The sequence below is a fragment of the Scyliorhinus canicula genome, chromosome 5 (genome assembly GCF_902713615.1).
Source record: "Scyliorhinus canicula chromosome 5, sScyCan1.1, whole genome shotgun sequence".
NCBI lineage: Eukaryota > Metazoa > Chordata > Chondrichthyes > Carcharhiniformes > Scyliorhinidae > Scyliorhinus > Scyliorhinus canicula.
The window spans coordinates 220,827,306-220,849,586 of record NC_052150.1 but is presented as its reverse complement, the minus strand read 5'-3'; the positions used below and the strand labels follow the sequence as shown (position 1 = coordinate 220,849,586).

The 22,281-nt window shown below is 49.1% G+C and overlaps 1 protein-coding gene across 1 annotated transcript in view; it reads left to right on the top strand.

The window, feature by feature from the left end:
* The window catches only part of mindy4 (MINDY lysine 48 deubiquitinase 4), a 189,425-nt gene that overhangs the window by 70,688 nt on the left and 96,456 nt on the right, over positions 1-22,281 (top strand). Inside the window, exons 6-8 of the mRNA XM_038796467.1 lie at positions 15,835-15,926; positions 19,309-19,410; positions 21,459-21,522. Of these exons, the coding sequence (XP_038652395.1) occupies positions 15,835-15,926; positions 19,309-19,410; positions 21,459-21,522 (258 nt within the window). The remainder of the gene's footprint in view (positions 1-15,834; positions 15,927-19,308; positions 19,411-21,458; positions 21,523-22,281) is intronic.

Sequence of the window (22,281 nt, the reverse complement as noted above, 5' to 3'; positions counted from 1 at the left end):
GGCGTAGCCTCAAAATAAGGGGAAGCAGATGTCCGACTAAGTTGAGGAGGAACTTCTGCACCCAAAGGGTGGTGAATCTGTGGAACTCCTTGCCCAGTGAAGCAGTTGAGGCTACCTTGTTGCATGTTTTTAAGGCAAAGATAGATAGATTTTTGAACAGTAAAGGAATTAAGTGTTATGGTGAGCGGGTGGGTAAGTGGAGCTGAGTCCACACGAAGATAAGCCATGATCTTATTAAATGGCGGAGCAAGCTCGAGGGGCCAGGGGGCCTACTCCTGCTCCTAGTTCTTATGAAGAAAACCTTTTTTTTAATAAATAATTTTTATTGAAATTTTTATAAAATACAAAATAGAAACATCATAACTCTATTAACGTACACCCGTGGTAACACCCCGTAAACAGTGTCCCCCAGCTGCAAGAGCAACTTCAAACAAAAGGAAAAAACCCAAAAAAAAACAAAACAGATACCAAAAGACAGAGAAAAGAGAAAAAGAAAAAAGAACAAGGGAGAGAGATAGCACCCTCCACAAACCCATGTGTACAGTTCTCCCTCCCCCCCGTCCTTACCCCCCCCCCCCTCCCCCCCCCCACCCCCACCCCCCCCCACCCCGGGTTGCTGCTGCTGTCGGCCTATTTCCCTACCGTTCCGCCAGGAAGTCCAGAAACGGCTGCCACCGCCTAAAGAACCCTTGTACTGATCCCCTCAGGGCAAATTTCACCCTCTCCAATTTAATGAACCCTGCCATATCCGAGATCCAGGCCTCCACGCTTGGGGGCCTCGCATCCTTCCACTGGAGCAAGATCCTCCGCCGGGCTACTAGGGACGCAAAGGCCAGGACCCCGGCCTCTATCGCCTCCTGCACTCCCGGCTCCACTGCAACCCCAAAAATTGTGAATCCCCAGCCTGGCTCGACCCTGGATCCCACCACCCTCGACACCGTCTTTGCTACCCCCTTCCAAAACTCCCCCAACGCTGGGCACGCCCAAAACATAGGGGCGTGGTTCGCTGGGCCCCCCGAGCACCTAGCACACCTGTCTTCGCCCCCGAAAAACCTACTCATCCTCGTCCCGGTCATGTGAGCCCTATGTAGCACCTTGAACTGTATGAGGCTAAGCCTCGCACAGGAAGAGGAGGAATTCACGCTCTCCAGGGCATCCGCCCATGTCCCCTCCTCAATCTCCTCACCCAGCTCCTCTTCCCATTTACCCTTCAGTTCCTCCACCCAGGCCTCGTCTACCTCCTGCATCACCCGGTATATGTCCGAGATCTTCCCTCCTCTGACCCACACCCCCGAGAGCACCCTATCCCGCACCCCCCGTGGAGGCAGCAAGGGGAACCCCTCCACCTGCTGCCTGGCAAACGCCCTCACCTGGATGTACCTAAACATGTTCCCCGGGGGGAGCCCAAACTTCCCCTCTAACTCCCCCAAGCTCGTGAACCTCCCCCCCACAAACAGGTCCCTCAACCTCCTAACCCCTGCCCTGTGCCAGTCCCGGAATCCGCCATCAATGCCCCCTGGGACGAACTGATGGTTCCCCCGTATCGGGGCCTCCATTGAGCCCCCCATTTCTCCCCTGTTCCGTCTCCATTGCCCCCAAATTTTGAGGGTAGCTGCCACCACCGGGCTCGTGGTATACCTTGTTGGAGGGAGCGGCATCGGTGCCGTTACTAGCGCCTCCAAGCTCGTGCCCACACAAGGCGCCGCCTCCATCCTCTTCCATGCTGCCCCTTCCTCGTCCATTACCCACTTACGCACCATCGCTGCGTTAGCCGGCCAGTAGTACCCACAGAGGTTGGGCAACGCCAGCCCCCCCCCTATCCCTGCCTCGTTCCAGGAACACTCTTCGAACCCTTGGAGTCCCATGCGCCCACACAAATCCCGTGATACTGCTGTTGACCCTCCTAAAAAGGCCTTCGGGATAAGGATGGGGAAGCACTGGAACAGGAACAAAAACCTCGGGAGCACTGTCATCTTGACGGACTGCACCCTCCCTGCCAGTGACAGCGGTAACATATCCCACCTCTTAAACTCCTCCTCCATCTGCTCCACCAACCTTGTGAGGTTGAGCTTGTGCAGGGCCCCCCAACTCCCAGCCACCTGGACCCCTAGAAGCTCTTCCCTGCCTGCTTCAGTGGGAGCCTACCAATCCCCTCCTCTTGATCCCCCGGATGCACCACAAACACCTCGCTCTTGCCCAGGTTCAGCTTATACCCCGAGAAACCCCCGAATTCCCCAAGGATCCTCATCACCTCCGGCATCCCCCCACCGTGTCCGCCACATACAGCAGCAGGTCGTCTGCGTACAGTGACACTCGATGCTCCTCCGCCCCCCGCACCATGCCCCTCCAGTTCCCTGACTCCCTCAATGCCATGGCCAGGGGCTCAATTGCCAACGCGAAGAGCAAGGGGGACAGGGGGCACCTCTGTCTCGTCCCCCGATGCAGCCGAAAGTACTCCGACCTCCTCCTATTCGTGGCTACACTTGCCATCGGGGCCTCGTAGAGCAGCCTCACCCACCGAATAAACCCCTCCCCAAACCCAAACCTCTCCAACACCTCCCACAAGTACTCCCACTCCACTCTATCGAAGGCCTTCTCCGCGTCCAACGCCACCACTATCTCCGCCTCCCCTTCCACCGCCGGCATCATAATGACATTGAGGAGTCTTCGCACATTTGTGTTCAGCTGCCTTCCCTTCACAAACCCCGTCTGGTCCTCATGTATGATCCCCGGCACACAATCCTCTATTCTAGTGGCCAGGATCTTTGCCAGCAGCTTAGCGTCGGCGTTCAGCAACAAAATCGGCCTATATGATCCACACTGCAGAGGGTCCTTGTCCCGCTTCAGGATCAAGGAAATCAGCGCCCGCGACATAGTTGGTGGCAAAGCCCCCCCCTCCCATGCTTCGTTAAAGGTCCGGACCAACAGGGGGCCCAACAGGTCCAAATACTTTTTATAGAATTCCGCCGGAAACCCGTCCGGCCCCGGCGCCTTCCCTGACTGCATGCTCCCTATCCCTTTGACCACCTCCTCCAGCTCGATCGGCGCCCCCAGTCCCTCCACCCGCTCCTCTTCCACCCTCGGGAAACGCAACCTGTCCAGGAAGCGCCCCATTCCACCCCCCTCCACCGGGTGCTCAGACCGGTACAGTTCGCCATAAAATTCCCTGAAGACCCCATTAACATCTACTCCCCTCCGCACCACCTTCCGGGCACTATCCCTCACTGCCCCAATCTCCCTGGCCGCGTCTCGCTTCCGGAGCTGGTGCGCCAGCATCCTGCTTGCCTTCTCCCCGTGTTCATACACCGCTCCCTGTGCTTTCCTCCACTGGGCTTCCGCCTTTCTAGTCGTCAGTAGGTCAAATCTGGCCTGAAGGCTACGCCTCTCCCCCAGCAATCCCTCCTCTGGGGCCTCCGCATATCTCCTATCCACCTGCACCATCTCCCCTATCAGTCTTTCCCTTTATCTCTGCTCCCCCCTCTCCCTATGGGTTCGGATGGAGATCAATTCACCCCTCATCACCGCCTTCAATGCCTCCCAGACCGTCCCCACCCGAACCTCCCCGTTATCAGGGGCTGGTTTAGCTCACTCAGCTAAATCGCTGGCTTACCAAGCAGGCCAGCAGCACGGTTCGATTCCCGTAACAGCCTCCCCGGACAGGCGCCGGAATGTGGCGACTAGGGGCTTTTCACAGTAACTTCATTGAAGCCTACTCGTGACAATAAGCGATTTTCATTTCATTTCATCATTGGCCTCGAGGTATCTCTCAATACACCCCCAGACCCTCCCGGCCACCTCCTCATCTGCCAGCACCCCACCTCCATGCGCCAGAGCGGACGTTGGTCCCTCTCTTCCCCCAGCCCGAGGTCCATCCACTGCGGGGCATGATCCGAAATGGCAATGGCGGAGTATTCCACTTCCTCCACCCTCGACACCAGCCCCCTGCTCAGGACAAAAAAGTCAATCCTCGAGTAGGCCTTATGTACGTGGGAGAAAAACGAGTATTCCCTGGCCCTTGGCCTCGCAAGCCTCCAAGGGTCCACCCCCCCCATCTGGTCCATAAATCCCCTCAGCACCTTAGCCGCCGCCGACCTCCTACCCGTCCGGGACTTGGATCGATCCAATGGGGGATCCAGCGCAGTGTTAAAGTCTCCCCCCATGATCAGGCCCCCCACCTCCAGGTCCGGTATGTGGCCCAGCATACGCCGCATGAATCCCGCGTCGTCCCAATTTGGGGCATAAACATTCACCAACACTACCCGCTCCCCCTGCAGCTTGCCACTCACCACCCCTTCCCTCCTCCACTGTCAGCCACCACCTTCAACGCCTCAAACGACACCTTCTTCCCCACCAGGATCGCCACCCCCTTCCTCTTCTCGTCCTGCCCTGAGTGGAATACCTGGCCCACCCATCCCTTTCTCAGCCGGACCTGGTCCACCACTCTCAGGTGTGTCTCCTGGAGCATGGCCACATCCGCCTTCAGCCCCTTCAGGTGCGCAACTACTCGGGCCCTCTTGACCGGCCCATTCAGCCCCCTCACATTCCAGGTTATCAGCCGGATCCGAGGGCTCCCTGCCCCCCTCCCCTGCCGGTTAGCCATACCCCCTCCCTTGCCCACCCCCGGCCAGCGTCCCACACTCTGCCAGTTTCCCACGGCCTGCCAGTTTCCCACGGCGGCACCTCCCCCCCCCCTCCAGCACCCTCTGCATCCTCCAGCTCCTTCCTGACCGTTTCAGCAGCAACCCGGTAACTCCCCCCCCCCCCCAGGCTAGAACCCCTCCGAGCCCCCCCCCCCCCCCCCTCTACAGCACTCCCGTGAGCCAGCTATCTTCTGCTGACCCCGGCGGCTCCCGCTCTACTTTCGGCTCCTCCCAACGTGGGACTGCCCCTCCTCCATAGTGCCCATCAACCAGTCCACCCTCCCCCGCTCCTGCGCGGGAGAAGACCCCGCCCCCTCCCTCGCCCAGCACGGAGACCCCGCAGAAAGCCCGCGCTTTCGCCCTGCCGGGCCCCACTTCCTCCAGGGCCACTCCCATTGTCAGTCCCCCCCACCAGCTCCCCAAACACCCCGTTTACCCCTCAGTCCAAACCCGTCCACCCAACTCCTGCTAGAAAACCCATAAAGAAAACAACCGTACGGCCTCACCCCACCCACCCTACGGCCACCCCACTTCATACCCTAAACCCCGCAAATACACATACAGTATAAATAAATACAGTATTCTACAGCATTCCCCCTCCGGGGGACCCTCAGTTTGTGTCCAGTTTCTCGGCTTGCACGAAGGCCCACGCCTCCTCCGGGGACTCAAAATAATGGTGCCGATCCTTATAGGTGACCCACAGACACGCCGGCTGCAACATGCCGAACTTCACCCTCCGTCTGTGGAGCACCACCTTCGTCCGGTTAAACCCGGCCCTCCGCCTCGCCACCTCCGCACTCCAGTCCGGGAAGATCCGCATCTCCGTGTTCTCCCATTTGCTGCCCCGCTCCTTCTTGGCCCACCGGAGCACACACTCACGATCCACGAACCGGTGGAACCTCACCAACACCGCCCGCAGCGGCTCATTCGGCTTGGGCCTCCTAGCCAGAATTCTGTGGGCCTCCTCCAACTCCAGGGGCCCCTGGAAGGATCCAGCCCCCATCAGCGTATTCAGCATCATCACCACATAGGCCGCTAATTCCGACCCCTCCAGCCCCTCCGTGAGGCCCAGGATCCGTAAATTCTTCCTCCTCGACCGGTTGTCCAACTCCTTGAACCGCTCCTGCCATTTTTTATGGAGCGCCTCGTGCACCTCCACCTTCCCCACCACGGCCACGACCTCGTCCTCCCTCTCGGCGGCCTGCTGCTGCAGCTCCCGGATCGCAGCCCCCTGGGCCATCTGGGTCTCCATCAGTTCCCTGTTGGTTACCTTGATGGACTCCAACAGCTCCACTTTCATCTCCTGGAAGCAGCGCAGCAGAGTCGTCTCGACCCACTTCTTCAACTCTTCAAAACTTTCTCCGGCCGCCATTTTGTCCTTTGGGTCCCGATTTTTCCCGGGTGTTTTCTCCTTTGATTCTCTCCCTGCCCCGCTCCTGGTCTCCACCATGGGACCTCTAGGGCGACTCCTGGCTTCTTCCCACGTCGGGATTCGCCTCACAAGCTTCGTTGGGGGCCTTTAAAAAAGCCCCAAAGTCCGTTTTTTCCGGGAGCCTCCGAACGTGCGGCTCAGCTGATCATTGCCGCTACCGGAAGTCCTCTTGCGAAGAAAACCTTACTGTTACTAATAAATTATACCAGTATTTAATTATTATAATCTCTTATTGTCACAAGTAGGCTTCAATGAAGTTACTGTGAAAAGCCCGTAGTCGCCACATTCCAGCGCCTGTTCAGGGAGGCCGGTTCGGGAATTGAACCCGCGCTGCTGCCTTATTCTGCATTACAAGCCAGAGAAAGAAATGAGGAAAACAAGAGAAATACCAACCAATCATTCCGCTCTCAGTCTCGCGCTCTTTTATCTCCTAGCTCTGCTCTCACTGTAACAAAATGGCTCCCGGGCAGCACTCCAAACCCTGATGGGCTGCACGTTGCCCACCACTGATTTACAATGCAGTTCTGAAACTGATATTTGAGTCAGTCTTGCATTACCAGACTCTGGGTGCTGCATAGTAGACCCTTGTGTGAATGAGAAATAATAAAAATACTAACACATCAACCAGTGTTTAATTTTTATTAGCACCTTTTTTGTGCAAATTTTCCTACCTCCTTTTTCCCCTGTGTCCGGTGTCTTCCAGTAACTGTTGTCAAATGTGTGAGGCTCTACTGTTTGACACTTGTGAAATGTGGTTGCTGTTACGTTGCAGGAAATGCGACAGCCAATCTCAGAAATGCACTGAGACTAATGACCAGAGAATAAACTTCTGAGTTGGGGGGAAGGGAAAGTGAAAGCGACAGGGAGCAGGGAGTTAAATGGCAAGATACGCAGGAGGATAACATGTAGGCAGGTGGATTTAAGCTTGAGGCAGACTAGGAATGCAACAAAAAGGAAGGATAACTTTGGACATCTTAGGACTTCCAATATCTGTACTGATAAGAAAGTTAACATTAAGGCACTTTACCTGAATGCTCGTAGCATTGTAACAAAGTAGATGAACTAATGGCACAGATCATCGTGAATGATTATGATGTGGTAGGCATCACAGAGACATGGCTGCAGGGGGTTCAGGACTGGCAGTTAAACATCCAAGGATATACAACCTATCGAGAAGACAGGGAGGTGGGCCGAGGGGGTGGGGTTGCCTTGTTAGTTAAGAACAAAATTAAATCTATGGCACTAAACGACATAGGGTCGGATGATGTGGAGTCTGTGTGGGTAGAATTGAGGAACCACAAAGGCAAAAAAACCATAATGGGAGTTATGTACAGACCGCCTAACAGTGGTCAGGACCAGGGGCGCAACATGTACCGGGAAATAGAAAAGGCATGTCAGAAAGGCAAGGTCACAGTGATCATGGGGGACTTCAATATGCAGGTGGATTGGGTAAATAATGTAGCCAGTGGATCCAAAGAAAAGGAATTCATGGAATGCTTACAAGATGGCTTTTTGGAACAGCTTGTCATGGAGCCCACAAGGGAGCAGGCTATTCTGGACCTAGTGCTATGTAATGAACCAGACTTTATTAAAGATCTTAAAGTAAGGGAACACTTAGGAAGCAGCGATCATAATATGGTTGAGTTCAGTCTGCAGTTTGAAAGAGAGAAGGCAAAATCGGATGTAATGGTGTTACAGTTAAATAAAGGTAATTACGAGGGCATGAGAGAGGAACTGGTGAAAATCAACTGGAAGCAGACCCTAGCAGGGAAGACAGTAGAGCAAAAATGGCAGGAGTTTGTATGCATAATTGAGGACACTGTACAGAGGTTCATCCCCAAGAAAAGAAAGATTATCCAGGGAGGGATTAGACAGCCATGGCTGACAAAGGAGGTCAGGAAATGTATCAAAGAAAAAGAGAGATCCTATAAAGTGGCCAAAAGCACTGGGAATTCAGAAGATTGGGAAGGCTACAAAAACAAACAGAGGTTAACAAAGAGACAAATAAGGAAGGAGAGGATCAAATATGAAGGCAGGCTAGCCAGTAATATAAGAAATGATAGTAAAAGTTTCTTTCAATACATAAGAAACAAACGTCAGGCCAAAGTAGACATTGGGCCAATTCAAACTGATTCTGGAAGGCTAGTGATGGGAGATGAGGAAATGGCTGGAGAACTTAATAAGTACTTTGCGTCTGTCTTCACAGTGGAAGACGTTAGTAATATCCCAAATCTTATAAAGGGTCAGGGGGCTGAGTTGAGTATGGTTGCCATTACAAAAGAGATGGTGCTAAAAAAGCTAAAAGGTCTTAAAATTGACAAATCTCCTGGCCCCGATGGGCTACATCCTAGAGTTCTGAGGGAGGTGGCTGAAGAAATAGCGGAAGCGTTGGTTGAGATCTTTCAAAAATCACTGGAGTCAGGGAAAGTCCCGGACGATTGGAAGATCGCTGTTGTAACCCCCTTGTTCAAGAAAGGATCAAGACAAAAGATGGAAAATTATAGGCCAATTAGCCTAACCTCGGTTGTTGGTAAAATTCTAGAATCGATCGTTAAGGATGAGATTTCTAATTTCTTGGAAGAGCAGGGTCGGATTAGAACAAGTCAACATGGATTTAGTAAGGGGAGGTCGTGCCTGACGAACCTGTTAGAATTCTTTGAGGAGGTGACAAGTAGGTTAGACCAGGGAAACCCAGTGGATGTGGTCTATCTGGATTTCCAAAAGGCCTTTGATAAGGTGCCACACAGGAGGCTGCTGAGTAAGGTGAGGGCCCATGGTGTTCGAGGTGAGCTACTGGCATGGGTTGAGGATTGGCTGTCTGACAGAAGGCAGAGAGTTGGGATAAAAGGTTCTTTTTCGGAATGGCAGCCGGTGACCAGCGGTGTCCCACAGGGTTCAGTGTTGGGGCCGCAGCTGTTCACCATATATATTAATGATCTGGATGAAGGGACTGGGAGCATTCTAGCGAAGTTTGCTGATGATACGAAGTTAGGTGGTCAGGCAGGTAGTGCTGAGGAAGTGGGGAGGCTGCAGAAGGATCTAGACAGTTTGGGAGAGTGGTGCAGGAAATGGCTGATGCATTTCAACGTGAGAAAATGTGAGGTCTTGCACTTTGGAAAAAAGAATCCAAGCATAGACTACTTTCTAAACGGTGAGAAAATTCATAATGCCAAAGTACAAAGGGATCTGGGAGTGCTAGTCGAGGATTCCCTAAAGGTAAACATGCAGGTTGAATCCGTGATTAAGAAAGCGAATGCTATGTTGTCATTTATCTCAAGAGGGTTGGAATATAAAAGCAGCGATGTGCTACTGAGCCTTTATAAGGCTCTGGTTAGGCCCCATTTGGAGTACTGCGTCCAGTTTTGGGCCCCACATCTCAGGAAGGACATACTGGCACTGGAGCGTGTCCAGCGGAGATTCACACGGATGATCCCTGGAATGGCGGGTCTAGCATATGAGAAACGGCTGGCGTTCCTGGGATTGTATTCATTGGAGTTCAGAAGGTTAAGGGGAGATCTAATAGAAACTTACAAGATAATACATGGCTTAGAAAGGATGGACGCAAAGAAACTGTTTCCGTTAGGCGAGGAGTCGAGGACCCGTGGGCACAGCCTTAGAATTAGAGGGGGTAAATTCAAAACAGAAATGCGGAGACATTTCTTCAGCCAGAGAGTGGTGGGCCTGTGGAATTCATTGCCGCAGAGTGCAGTGGAGGCCGGGACGCTAAATGGCTTCAAGGCAGAGATAGATAAATTCTTGATGTCGCGAGGAATTAAGGGCTATGGGGAGAATGCTGGGAGGTGGAGTTGAAATGCCCATCAGCCATGATTGAATGGCGGAGTGGACTCGATGGGCCGAATGGCCTTACTTCCACTCCTATGTCTTATGGTCTTATGGTCTTATAGAATAGAGATGTTGGTTGAGGGATAAATATTGGCTTGTTTACCTTCCTGCTGTTCCTCAATCGTGCTCTGGAATCCTTTCTGGCCACCTTAGTGAGCAATTGCTGCTTCATGTTTCACCTGAGAGGTCACCCCTCCAGCGCCCTCAGTACTGGACTGTAGTTTAGTTTATTTGCTGGTCTTGGGTGGCAATTGAACCCACGATCTTCTGGCTTGGGTGAAAAGTGCAGCTGCGGAGCCAGTGCTGACGCTGAGAGAAACCAGGCTGATGTTTTTTTCCAATTCCAAAGCTTCTGACTCGGCCTCTACTTATTTTGCTCGATATAGCGACCAAAAAGAAGCAAAGGAGGGCATTCCAAGTTCTCTCCCTTCATACCTTTCTCCAGTTCTCTTGTCAAAATGGCTTCTGTATGGGTCTCGCCTAGTGTCAGAGGTATACCGGCAAGAATCTTCTTCAGTGATGACTCTCATACGAGTAGGATTGTCCACCAGAGAAACTCTGTGTTACTGGCCATGGGATCTGTGGCTTCTTGCATGGCCGCTGAACCCGATAGAATCAAACTCTGCCGGCCCAAAGCTAGGGGCTTCCAGATCTCAAAGTGCTGTCCCTGTCACCTCTCGCCGATCACTGCAGGGTTTGTCTGTCTGGGGGCTGTGCTGGTAGAGACCTGGTGCGGGACATCTTTTAACATGGAGTTGGTGTTGCTTTAGACTTCCAACAGCATTGCTCTCGGGATCAATGGAACGTTCAAGTCCCTCCTACATGGCAAAGTGCCAGACCAAGACTTCTATTGATACCCCTAACTCTATAAGTCCTCTTCTCCTGTCCCCCACTCCCCACCTAATTATTTAGTACTATTTGTGATGGCGCAATCCTGGATGGGCAACCTTTATATTATTATTATTATATTATTATTACATTTATCCTCGCTGGGAGATGGAGGTAGATTTTGACAGCTATTTTCAGGGCTGAGATCTTGACAGCTATACCACAGTTTGGGTACGATTTGTCTCCAGGCCTCTTGTGATAACACTGACAAAAGGAGGTGTCTTCGTTGTGCCGAAGTAACTTTTGATTTTAGCAAGAGGGCCAAAACATCCGACTGCCTGGTCCCATTTGCTCAGGTTTTCCTAATGACCTGCTGGCTCAGTATGTGTCGTACTCAACCAAGTGCCTCCCAACGGGACTTTCCAGGTGAGTGCAAAGTTCCACTGCAGCTGCTTTTTTGTGGCACATCAAAGATGATTGTGTACAAACACATCTTAGAGGGAACATTGGTTTGTGCATCACGCAGTACATTCCAGATTTGCTAAGCAGCCACCAGCCCCTGCAACTTGGAGCGAACGTTGCTCCACCGCCCCATGCCTTCCCAAACCAAATCTCTAAGCTGAAAGGAGCCAAGGAGAAACAGTGGCTGCCCTTGAAACACCAAGTATTATCTTAAACTTAATTTCATCTATAAAGCTCTAAGACTGACAGTGCACAGCCAGGGTTTGTTTATTTGGGTAGGACCCAGTAAAAAGGATTGGAGGCTGCTGGCCTTGTCACTTTGTCCTGCTGTGCACTGGTGAGACGGGCAGAGGTTTTGACCGTTGCCATGTGAATGGGTACAAATGCTGTCTCGCTTCCCATGTTTGGGAACCACTGTTTGTTAACCTGGCTGGAGTGGACTGCGCTGGGGTAGTGTGTTTTTTAAATATCCCAGAGTGGGTGTTTATTTAACCCTTCCTTTGAACACCTGAATTTGAATTAATTGCCTGTTGTCAATTTTCTTCTCGCACAACGTGCAACACAGAAGCAGGCCATTCAGTCCAACGTGATCTTGTGTGGTGTTTATACTCTGCACGAGTCTCCTCCTACTCCATTCTTCAGCCTTTCAGCAGATATTTTTCTTCCTTTAGGAAATAGTTTTCTAATATGTATCGGGAAAGTGTGGAATTTTGCTTCTTTCCTCGTTACCTGTCACTTTATCATTTAATCCCTCCTGTTTTCCACCCTATCATGGAATTCCCTTTTGTTCTTTCCTCCTTTCCACCCCCTCCCCTCCACATTCCCAACTTCTGCACTTGGTTAAAACCTGTTGCGCCTCTGACTTTTTTCCAGATGTGATGACAGGGCAGTGACCTGAAGTGTTTCCGTGGAAGCTGCCTGGACTGCTGAATATGTCCAGCATTTTCTGATTTTAGTAAAGCTTTCTCTGGTCTGCCTTTACATCTGAATTCCAGAAACACACTGTCGGTGTGATGCTTTGTGTTTGGTACACGAACTATGGGGAAAACCACCAAATTAATGTAGAATCTGGAATTAAATCCCACAAAAAAGAAACCTTGCCTGAAACCGGAAAATCATAATCCATGCAAGACCTTCACAGAAACCAGAAGGCTTTCACCCCCATCACTTTGAACTAGATTGTAGGCTTATTATCTTTATCCGGCTCCTATTTTAACTGTCTGATGCAGTACTTCGCTAAATCACTTCCCGTGATCATATCTTCTCAACTCCCTGGATAAAAGAGACCAACCCGGGAAAAGCAACTAGCCAAAAGAAAATGAGGTGGAAGATATCCTTTGAACCATTTTTAGAAATGGATAAGTTATTCATAGAGTGTTTCCTCTTTAAGTTCTGTTCGAAATCATTCTTCTTGGACACTGAGCAATCTGACACTTGCTCAAGATTTTCAATCATCTCCTTGTACATACAAGTGCATCTTAGAATTTTCTACAAGGCTACTTCAGCTCTACTTAGTACATTGCTGACTGAGAGGCATTTGTGTTGTCAAGGTAGGCTTTAAACCTTTTGATTCACTGCAACCACCACTCCCATCATTCAAGGGATTGCTCTGTGTATCAAACAATTGATGGCCAATTTCAACCTGGCCATCCTCAGAACAACATAAACTGGGACACACAGAGAAACCTCCTTCCCATTCACTTTCCAGCCCATGAACCTTAAAGCCGCCACAGCTCACAGTAGAATAAAATGAAACCTGGCCCTTCTATGCGTCTTCAAGATAAAATTTCCCCAGCTAATGAGGTTCATGGGATTAATTGTAATTTTAAATTCTCCCTGCACCAATCCTAGTCCTCTTAAAGTATTTTGGCTTTCAAAATAACTTACACCAGCCTCTCTCCTTCCGAAGTAGTAAGTTGCCCTTCAAAGTTTGAGACCGGAAGAAAGGGCTGCACACTGGTGTTTTGCCATATGTTTTATAACGAAACGCACATGAAATTAATTCAACTGGTATCAGAACCTAAAGGACATTCTTGTTTAAGAGTTTCCGAGAGCCATTGGGCTAACCCAAAAGACAGATATTTCAGAAAAAATTAATTCAATCTGAGAAAACATTGCATGGTGATTGCCACGGAATTATCAAATGGTGAGGGCTCGGGAGAAACAATTTCTCTGACTGATGAATGTTATTGCAATCTGGGCGGAAACTTGGATTTTTCTTGGAAGATTTCGATGAAAGAAGAATCATAACAATGTTTTCCCCGGTCTCCATGTTTTCCTGTGTTTGTGTAAACAGAATAATAGTCTCTAAACGGGAGCCACCATTTTCACATTTTAGAACATAGAACAGTACAGCACAGAACAGGCCCTTCGGCCCTCGATGTTGTGCCGAGCAATGATCACCCTCCTCAAACCCCCACGTCTCCACCCTATACCCGTAACCCAACAACCCCCCTCCCCTTAACCTTACTTTTTAGGACACTACGGGCAATTTATCATGGCCAATCCACCTAACCCGCACATCTTTGGACTGTGGGAGGAAACCGGAGCACCCGGAGGAAACCCACGCACACACGGGGAGGACGTGCTGACTCCGCACAGGCAGTGACCCAGCCGGGAATCGAACCTGGGACCACTGGAGCTGTGAAGCATTGACGCTAACCACCATGCTACCGTGCTGCCCTTAGTTCTTTTCCTTGTTCTTTGAGTGCTTGCTTATTTCACCAGCACGATTGACAACTTAAAGCTATCCGTTTTTGTTTTGCCTTGCACTGAATAAGAATGGATAATTCTGCTTTTGCCCAACCACTGGGCCAGTTGCTGGAATCCCATGTGATATAAATAGGATTTAACGTGCTGCGAATCATTGGCTTTGATTATAAGGTGAAACGTTGAGGTTAACAGAGTCGCATTTGAAAACAATACTCCACTATCCCTCAGGTAATCCAGGATCTGCAAACTGAAAATAAATATTTGTTCAGAAGTAGAATACGTGTGGTAAATTCTTGGTTATAAAGAGCCTTTGGGACCTCTGGAGATTGTGAAAGGTGCTGTATAAATACAAAGTCTGCCTTTATTTAAAGACCTAATTCTCTCTGGAATGTTTTTATGGGCTCTCCGATTTAAAGAGTCCTTTTATATCAAAAGAATCTTTGTGCAGACTGAAAACACTGTGACAGTTTGTGTTCAGGCAGACTGATTTGTATTGCGCTGGAGTTTAGCGTTATCTTGATTCTGACAGTTATGGTGAAGACAACCCAGTTAATTAGCTGCTTTCATCCCAGGAGGATGCAAGCCTGTTGCTGGGATGAATTGTGGGCAATATTAGCATCATGTGACTGAGAATGGTTGAGGCACAAAATTCTTTCCGGAGAGCTGATTTTACTGTTTTATATTGCTCTTAAAGGTTCTTGGTAGTTTTGTACAGTGGAGCTGACAATGTAGCGCACATTGGTTGAATCCGGTTGAATACCCATTCCCCTCTCTTAATATATGGTCATTCAGATAATAGTCATGGCCAATATTCATCATTCCCGCAACACTAATAAAACAAGGTTCGCTAGGCCAACATTTATTGCCCTTCTCGAATTGCCCTTGAGAATAATAATCTTTATTCGTTTACAAGTAGGCTTACATTAACACTGCAATGAAGTTAGTGTGAAAAGACCCGAGTAGCCACACTTTGGTGCCTGTTCGGGTGCACTGAGGCAGAATTCAGGATGTCCAATTCACCTAGCAAGCACGCCTTTCGGGACTTGTGGGAGGAAACCAGAGTGCCCGGAGGAAACCCACGCAGACACGGGGAGAACGTGCAGACTCCCCACAAACCCAAGCCGGGAATCGAACCCAGGTCCCTGGCGCAGTGAAGCAACAGTGCTAACCACTGTGCTACTGTGCCACACTGGTGGTGAGCTGCCCTCGTGAACCGCTGCAATCCACGTGGCATAGGTACACCCACAGTGCTGCTGGGAAGAGAGTTCCAGGATTTTGACCCAGCGACAGTGAAGGAGCGGCGATGTCAGGATGGTAATTAACTTGGAGGGAACTTCCAGGTGGTGTATTTGCTGCCCTTGTCCTTCTAGATAGTAGTGGTGGTTTTGGAAGATGTTACCTCAGGAACCTTGGTGAGTTTCTGCAGGGCATCTTGTAGATGGTGCAGAAGGCTGCTGGGATTGAATATTTGTGGGTAGGGTGCCAATCAAGCAGGCTGCTTTGTCCTGGATAGCATCAAGCTTAGAGTGTTGTTGGAGCTGCACTTATCCAGGCAAGTGGAGCGTATTGCATCGCTTTCCTGACTGGTGTCTTGCAGATGGTTGGACTGGCTATGGAGCATCAGGAGGTGAGCTATTCACTGCAGGATTCCTATTCTCTGACCTGCTATTGTAGCCACAATATTTGTAGGGCTACCCCAGTTCAGTTTCTGGTCAGTCGTAACCCCAGGATGTTGATAATTGACTGTGAACCTCTTTCAGACGTCTCGAGGTAGTGAAATGTGTTTTATAAATGCAAGTTTTTTAAAAAATGAGACTTCTAGGGTTAAGAGAATTATCAGACAAATATGGAGTGATGCTAAGCCACTGTAAGATCTGATTTACCACCTTGAACAGTTCTGATGTCTTATTTTTCTAGGGTGGTCCTTGTGGAGTTTTGGCTGCAATTCAGGCTTGTGTCTTACAAAAACTGATCTTCGAGGATGTAGCTAGCAGCGACTGTGAGGCCACGTAAGTGTGTGCTTGTGTACATTACAAACATACCTCTTCATTCACCTGAGGAAGAAGCAGTGCTCCTAAAGCTAGTGATTCGAAACAAACCTTTTGGACTTTAACCTGGTGTTGTAAGACTTCTTACTGTGCACACCCCAGTCCAACGCCGGCATCGCCACATCTTGTGTACATTGTAACAGGAAATTGGTAGCGTCTGCTACTCTTTGGCAAGCTTTACCACGAACAATACTGGTGATCAGGTAGTGGGTCCCAGATTCATTTCCTATAAGGCATTGAGTATTGTCGAGCTTTGGCCGGGTTTAGATGACACTGTTTTAATTGAAATGTGAGCTTGCAATCATTCAGTAGCTGGGTACATTTCCCTCCCACCTCCAAACTTGAATGATGGCCAGCATTAGACTGCTGAACTGTGAAACCCCACACGGAGAAATTAGTTCAAGCAGAATGCCATTCAGCATTGCTAGTGTAGACTGTGCAAGGGGCCTTGAAGTCTGAATGAACATTTTGTGTGGATCATCTTCAATGCCTTTGGCTTTCAGTAATGTTTTTGAGAAAAAGTGTTTACCTTCAAGAAGCCTCTGTCCATTTGTTTCTGGAATTTATTCCCTAAACCTCTCCAGTTCCCTTCCTTTCCGTTCCTTTAGTAGAATGTCAGATCAGACTCCCAACAGTGGTTAGGATACTGGACAGAAACCCCAATACTTTATTTTTAATTTTGTAATTCTGAGAGGAAAGGAGTGGCACAGTAGCACAGTGGCTAGCACGGTTGCTTCACAGCGCCAGGGTCCACTGTAGGCTTGAGTAGGGTGCTCTTTCCAAGGGCTGTGCAGACTCGATGGGCCGAATGGCCTCCTTCTGCACTGTAAATTCTATGATTCTATGAAATCTTGGCATAACTTTGAGCATTGGGGATGGGCAATAAATGCTGGTCTAGCCAGTGACAGCCACATGCCGTGAAACAAATTTTAAAATCTCTCTGGTACAATACTTAACTGCGTTCAGCTGTGACCTAAAAAGTTGGGAGGCTTGAGGCCACCCAGGAGGAAAAGCCTTTGAAAGTTGGATGTTCGACACGTATATGAGGGAAATGGGAAAAGGGTTACAATGTCAGATTTGGGCGGGGAAAGAAGGGACAAGACTTGATCGGAGCATAAACATTGGCATGGATTGGTTGGGTGGAATGGCCTGTTTGTGTGCTCCATAATGGGCTATCTCAGGTATGAAGGGCTCTGTATTGCATTGTTCAATCAATGAACAGGTTTTCAAAAATATAAATAATTTGCTTGTTCCTAATCCCGAAAGACGTGCTGTTAGGTGAATTGGACATTCTGAATTCTCCCTCTGTGTACCCGAACAGGCGCCGGATTGTGGCGACTAGGGGATTTTCACAGTAACTTCATTGCAGTGATAATGTAAGCCTACTTGTGACAATTAAGATTATTTTTTTAAAATTACCTCATTCCAGGCGATTTCACGAAAAATAGGAATATGGATGGTAGATTAAAACAAAATATTACAAACACAGTATTAAAATATCTTTAACATCATACAAGAAAAATAACTTAATATGAAAATGAAAATCGCTTATTGTCACGAGTAGGCTTCAATGAAGTTATTGTGAAAAGCCCCTAGTCGCCACATTCCGGCACCTGTCCGGGGAGGCTGGTACGGGAATTGAACCGTGCTGCTGGCCTGCTTGGTCTGCTTTGTAAGCCAGCGATTTAGCCTTGTGAGCTAAACCAGCCCCTCATAATATTACTCGTTAAACAATGCTGATGAATTCAGTGGCACAATAATCCTTATCTCCTATCATTATTCCCATTCGAAAGAGCAAGAAAAAAACATCTCTGCTCTCAATCCATTTTAAATGCCATTAGCACTCAGGAATACTTGTTTTGCAGAGATGTCGAGATACTCTGCTTGGGAAGGAAAGATTTTTTGACACTTCTTTAAAGACAAGATCTGACTCCTGTCAGAACCATGCAGGAACTCGGGCTGTATTTCTTCAGAGGGTACTTCAGCTGGTTTGTTCACCTTTCCAGCCACACACCTTTAAAAAAAAATAAAAATAAATTTAGAGTACCCAATTCATTTTTTCCAATTCAGGGGCAATTTAGTGTGATCGATCAATCTATCTACCCTTCACATCTTTGGGTTGTGGGGGCGAAACCTACGCAAACACGGGGAGAATGTGCAAACTCCACACGGACTGTGACCCAGAGCCGGGATCGAACCTGGGACCTCGGTGCTGTGAGGCAGCAGTGCTAACCACTGCGCCACTGTGCTGCCCTTTCCAACCACACTCCCAATCTGTCTTGGACATATCTTTTAACTGAACTGCAGTGAGAGCAAAAGACTTAACTTTTGCTCACGAGCTTCATCGAAAACTCCACTGACCTTTTCTGCAAATTGCCTGATATCTTTGCTCCACGCAGTAACTACATCAACTTAACAAGCTGAAATCTAATTAACTCCACAAACACCCCCACCAAACAATCCAAACAAAACTACATCAGCCCAAGCTTTTCATGGTGCCGTAATTGCACCCCTGACTTCCAACCTTTTAACACAAGGTTCTTTTAAAACATGGCACTCAGGTGGCACTGCCAGGGTTCCTGGGTGGCGGTGCTAGGCTGGCAGTGCCAAAGTGCCTGGGCGGTACGAGATGTGCCAGGGTGCTACCCTGCCTGGAGGCCAACGACCTCGGAGTCTCCGATCGCCTGGGGTCCCCCAAGTGCCGTTCCACCTGCTCCCCGTTTGTGGGGACCAGTGCTAAATGCCTCCCGGCTGGGGTCTGGGGTCTCCGTGGCGAGGCCGATAGATGCCGGGTAGATGCTGGGTGGCTGTTTGATCTGGCATCACCATGGTTGAGTGAGTTTTTACACACACTTAACTGTGTGAGACTGCGTCCCGCCCATTGTGGGCGGGATTCAGATCGCGACAATCTCGCGAGGTGTAATGCCTGTCAGGGATCCTGGAAGAGGCCTCACCCGGGATCTCTGATCCGTATCCCCTTCCGATTCCAGCAGGACGTGGCCGGTAAATCACGCCCAATATATTTGAAATTCCTGCATTTATCACATCTTTCAGGTGCTCCTTCGAACCCACAACTTGGACAAAGCTTTTAGTCACTGCTCTTAATACACTCATCTGATAACAAAGCTGTGAAGAGTCTTGAGAGTATTTCTTCCGGGGAGGCTGGTACGGGAATTGAACCGTGCTGCTGGCCTGCTTGGTCTGCTTTATAAGCCAGCGATTTAGCCTTGTGAGCTAAACCAGCCCCTGTCTTGAGAGTATTTCTAACTATATCAGAAGCATTATATAAACTCAAGTTGTCGCTGTTGAGTAATTGTTGTTTTTCTCCCCTCCTGCCCCACAGGGAATTGCAGCCGACCAATGCAGAGCGATCGCAGTGTCTCGCGTTGGCTATTGCAGACATATTATGGCGTGCCGGGGACAGGAGAAGAGCAGTCGTTGCTCTGTAAGTACCAGTGTGGATGGGGTCAGGGGTGGAGTGTGATTTAAAATGGCAGCAGCAGGAACGTGTTGGGTTGAAAGGCCATTCACCTGTTGCTCACTCGTATATCCGAGTCAGTTGGATTTGGATTCAAACCCCACTCCAGAGGCTGAAGGACAAAATCTATGCTGTCACACTCCCAGTGCAGTGCTGAGGGAGTGCTGCACTGTCACAGGTGCTGTCTTGTAGATGAGATATCCAATAGAGGCCTCATCATGAAGTTACCAGTTGAGCCATGGCTGACATCTGGAATAGTAAATTACAGTTTAAAAAAAAATAACTTGAAAGATGTGGGCACCACTGGCTTGGTCAGCATTTACTGCCCATCTCTAATTGCCCTTGAACCGAGTGGCTCAGCCATTTAAGAGTCAACCACATTGCTGTGGATCTGGAGTCACATGTAGGCCAGACCAGGTAAGGACCGATTTCCTTCCCGAAAGGATATTAGTGAACCAGATGTGTGTTTTTAAGGCAATCAACAATGGTTTTGTGGTCATCATTAGACTCTTAATTCCAGACTTTTATTGAAATCATATATTGCCATCTGGCATTGCCATAGGGCAGCACGGTAGCATAGTGGTTAGCATTAATGCTTCACAGCTCCAGGGTCCCAGGTTCGGTTCCCGGCTGGGTCACTGTCTGTGCGGAGTCTGCACGTCCTCCCCGTGTGTGCGTGGGTTTCCTCCGCGTGCTCCGGTTTCCTCCCACAGTCCAAAGATGTGCGGGTTAGGTGGATTGGCCATGCTAAATTGCCCGTAGTGTCCTAAAAGTAAGGTTAAGGGGGAGTTGTTGGGTTACGGGTATAGGGTGGATACGTGAGTTTGAGTAGGGTGATCATTGCTCGGCACAACATCGAGGGCCGAAGTGCCTGTTCTGTGCTGTACTGTTCTATGTTCTATGTAATGGTGGGGTTTGAACCATGGTTCAAGTTAATGGCTCTGTGCAATTTCTGTTCACACTTTCTGAAGCCTCTAAATTTGCACTACTTAAGCCTGTGGTCTCTAAGTAATGGATTAAACCTTCCAATAAAAAAGAACTGTGAAGCCCTTGGCGAGTGTGATAAAATGGCGAGTGTGATAAAATGGCGAGGAACTACATAAATGGAAATGTTCCCTTTTACCTTTGCAGTTGGTTAAAAAACATTGAAACTTGGGGATGCTGGTTTCCAACTCATCCTTCAGGTGGGACATATAACGGCCTACTTTTCATCATCTATGGTGATACTCTGGCAGTGCCAGCAGGTGTTTGAGGACATAGATACAGACATAAATACCTGGAAGATAGGAGTAAGAGGAGTCCTTTCGGCCCTTCGAGCCTGCTCCGCCATTGATCACGATCATGGCTGATGATCCAACTCAATAGCCCAATCCTGCTTTCTTCCCATAATGTTTGATCCCATTCTCCCCAAGTGCTATATCTGGCCGCCTCTTGAATATATTCAATGTTTTAGCATCAACTACTTCCAGTGGTAATGAATTCCACCTCTCTGTGTGAAGAAATCTCTCCTCATCTCCGTTCGATTTACCCTGAATCCTCAGACTGTGACCCCTTGTTCTGCACACACCCACCATCGGGAACATCCTCCCTGCATCTACCCTGTCTAGTCCTGTTAGAATTTTATAAGTCTCTATGAGATCCTCCCTCATTCTTCTGAACTCCAGCGTGAACAATCCTAACCTAGTCAATCTCTCCTCCTATGACAGTCCCGCCATCCCTGGAATCAGTCTGGTAAACCTTCGCTGCAGCCCCTTGAGAGCAAGAACATCCTTCCTCCGAAAAGGAGACCAAAATTGCACACAATATTCCAGGTGTGGCCTCCCCCAGGCCCTGTATAATTGCAGCAGCACATCCCTGCTTCTGTACTCGAAACCTCTCGCAATGAAGGCCAACGTGCCATTAGCCCCCTTTACCGCCTGCTGCACCTGCATGCTTACCTTCAGCGACTGGGGCACAAGGGCACCCATTATGTGCATTGTAACACTGCTTGCTTTACAGCTGTAACTTTGTTCCAGGTCAACAGGAAGACAGCAGTTTATCCCAGCCGGAAAATATAAAGCTGATGGGACAATTGAAACGGTACGTTTTCCCTTGTTCACAAAGTGGTTTGCATTTTTCCATGCAATAAGTTCTTACACTCTCTGGAATTCGCTATCTGAAAGGGGAGTGGTAGCATATTCAGTGGTAACTTTCAAACAGGATTTGAATAATTAAAAAGAGGAAAAACAGAGACTTGCATTGATATGGTTCCTTTCACCACCTCAGGAAATTCTAAAGCTTTTTACAGCTAATGAGGTACTTTTAAAGTGTATTCTATGTAGGAAATGCTGCAGCCAATATACTCACATCAAGGTCCCACTAACAGCTATGTGATGATGGCCAGATCATTTAGCGACGTTGGATCGGCGCTAAATATTGGTCAGGACACTGGGGGAGGGGGGAAACTCCCCTGCTGATCGTCAAAATAGCGTGATTGAGACTATTCCATCTGCCTGAGACCAGATGGGCACTCGGTTTCATGACTCACACAAAAGGTGGCATCTCCGACAGTGTAGTGCTCCCTCCGTGCAGTGAAAGGAGTGTGGGCCAAGACTTTGTGCTCTAGAGTGGAAGCTGAAACTTAAGAGAGAGTGCCAATACTATTCCAAATTCATTTACTTGTTTTTGTTTAACTACCCAGCTGCCATGGTCAAATTTGAACTCGTGTTTCCAGATCATTGGTTCAGACCTCTGGATTACTCGCCCAGTAACATAACGACTACCCTACAGTATTCCTATGGTTGTGGGCCTGGAGGAGAGTGCAGAGATAGTGTGCAGAGCAGGTGCTGTGCTCTACAT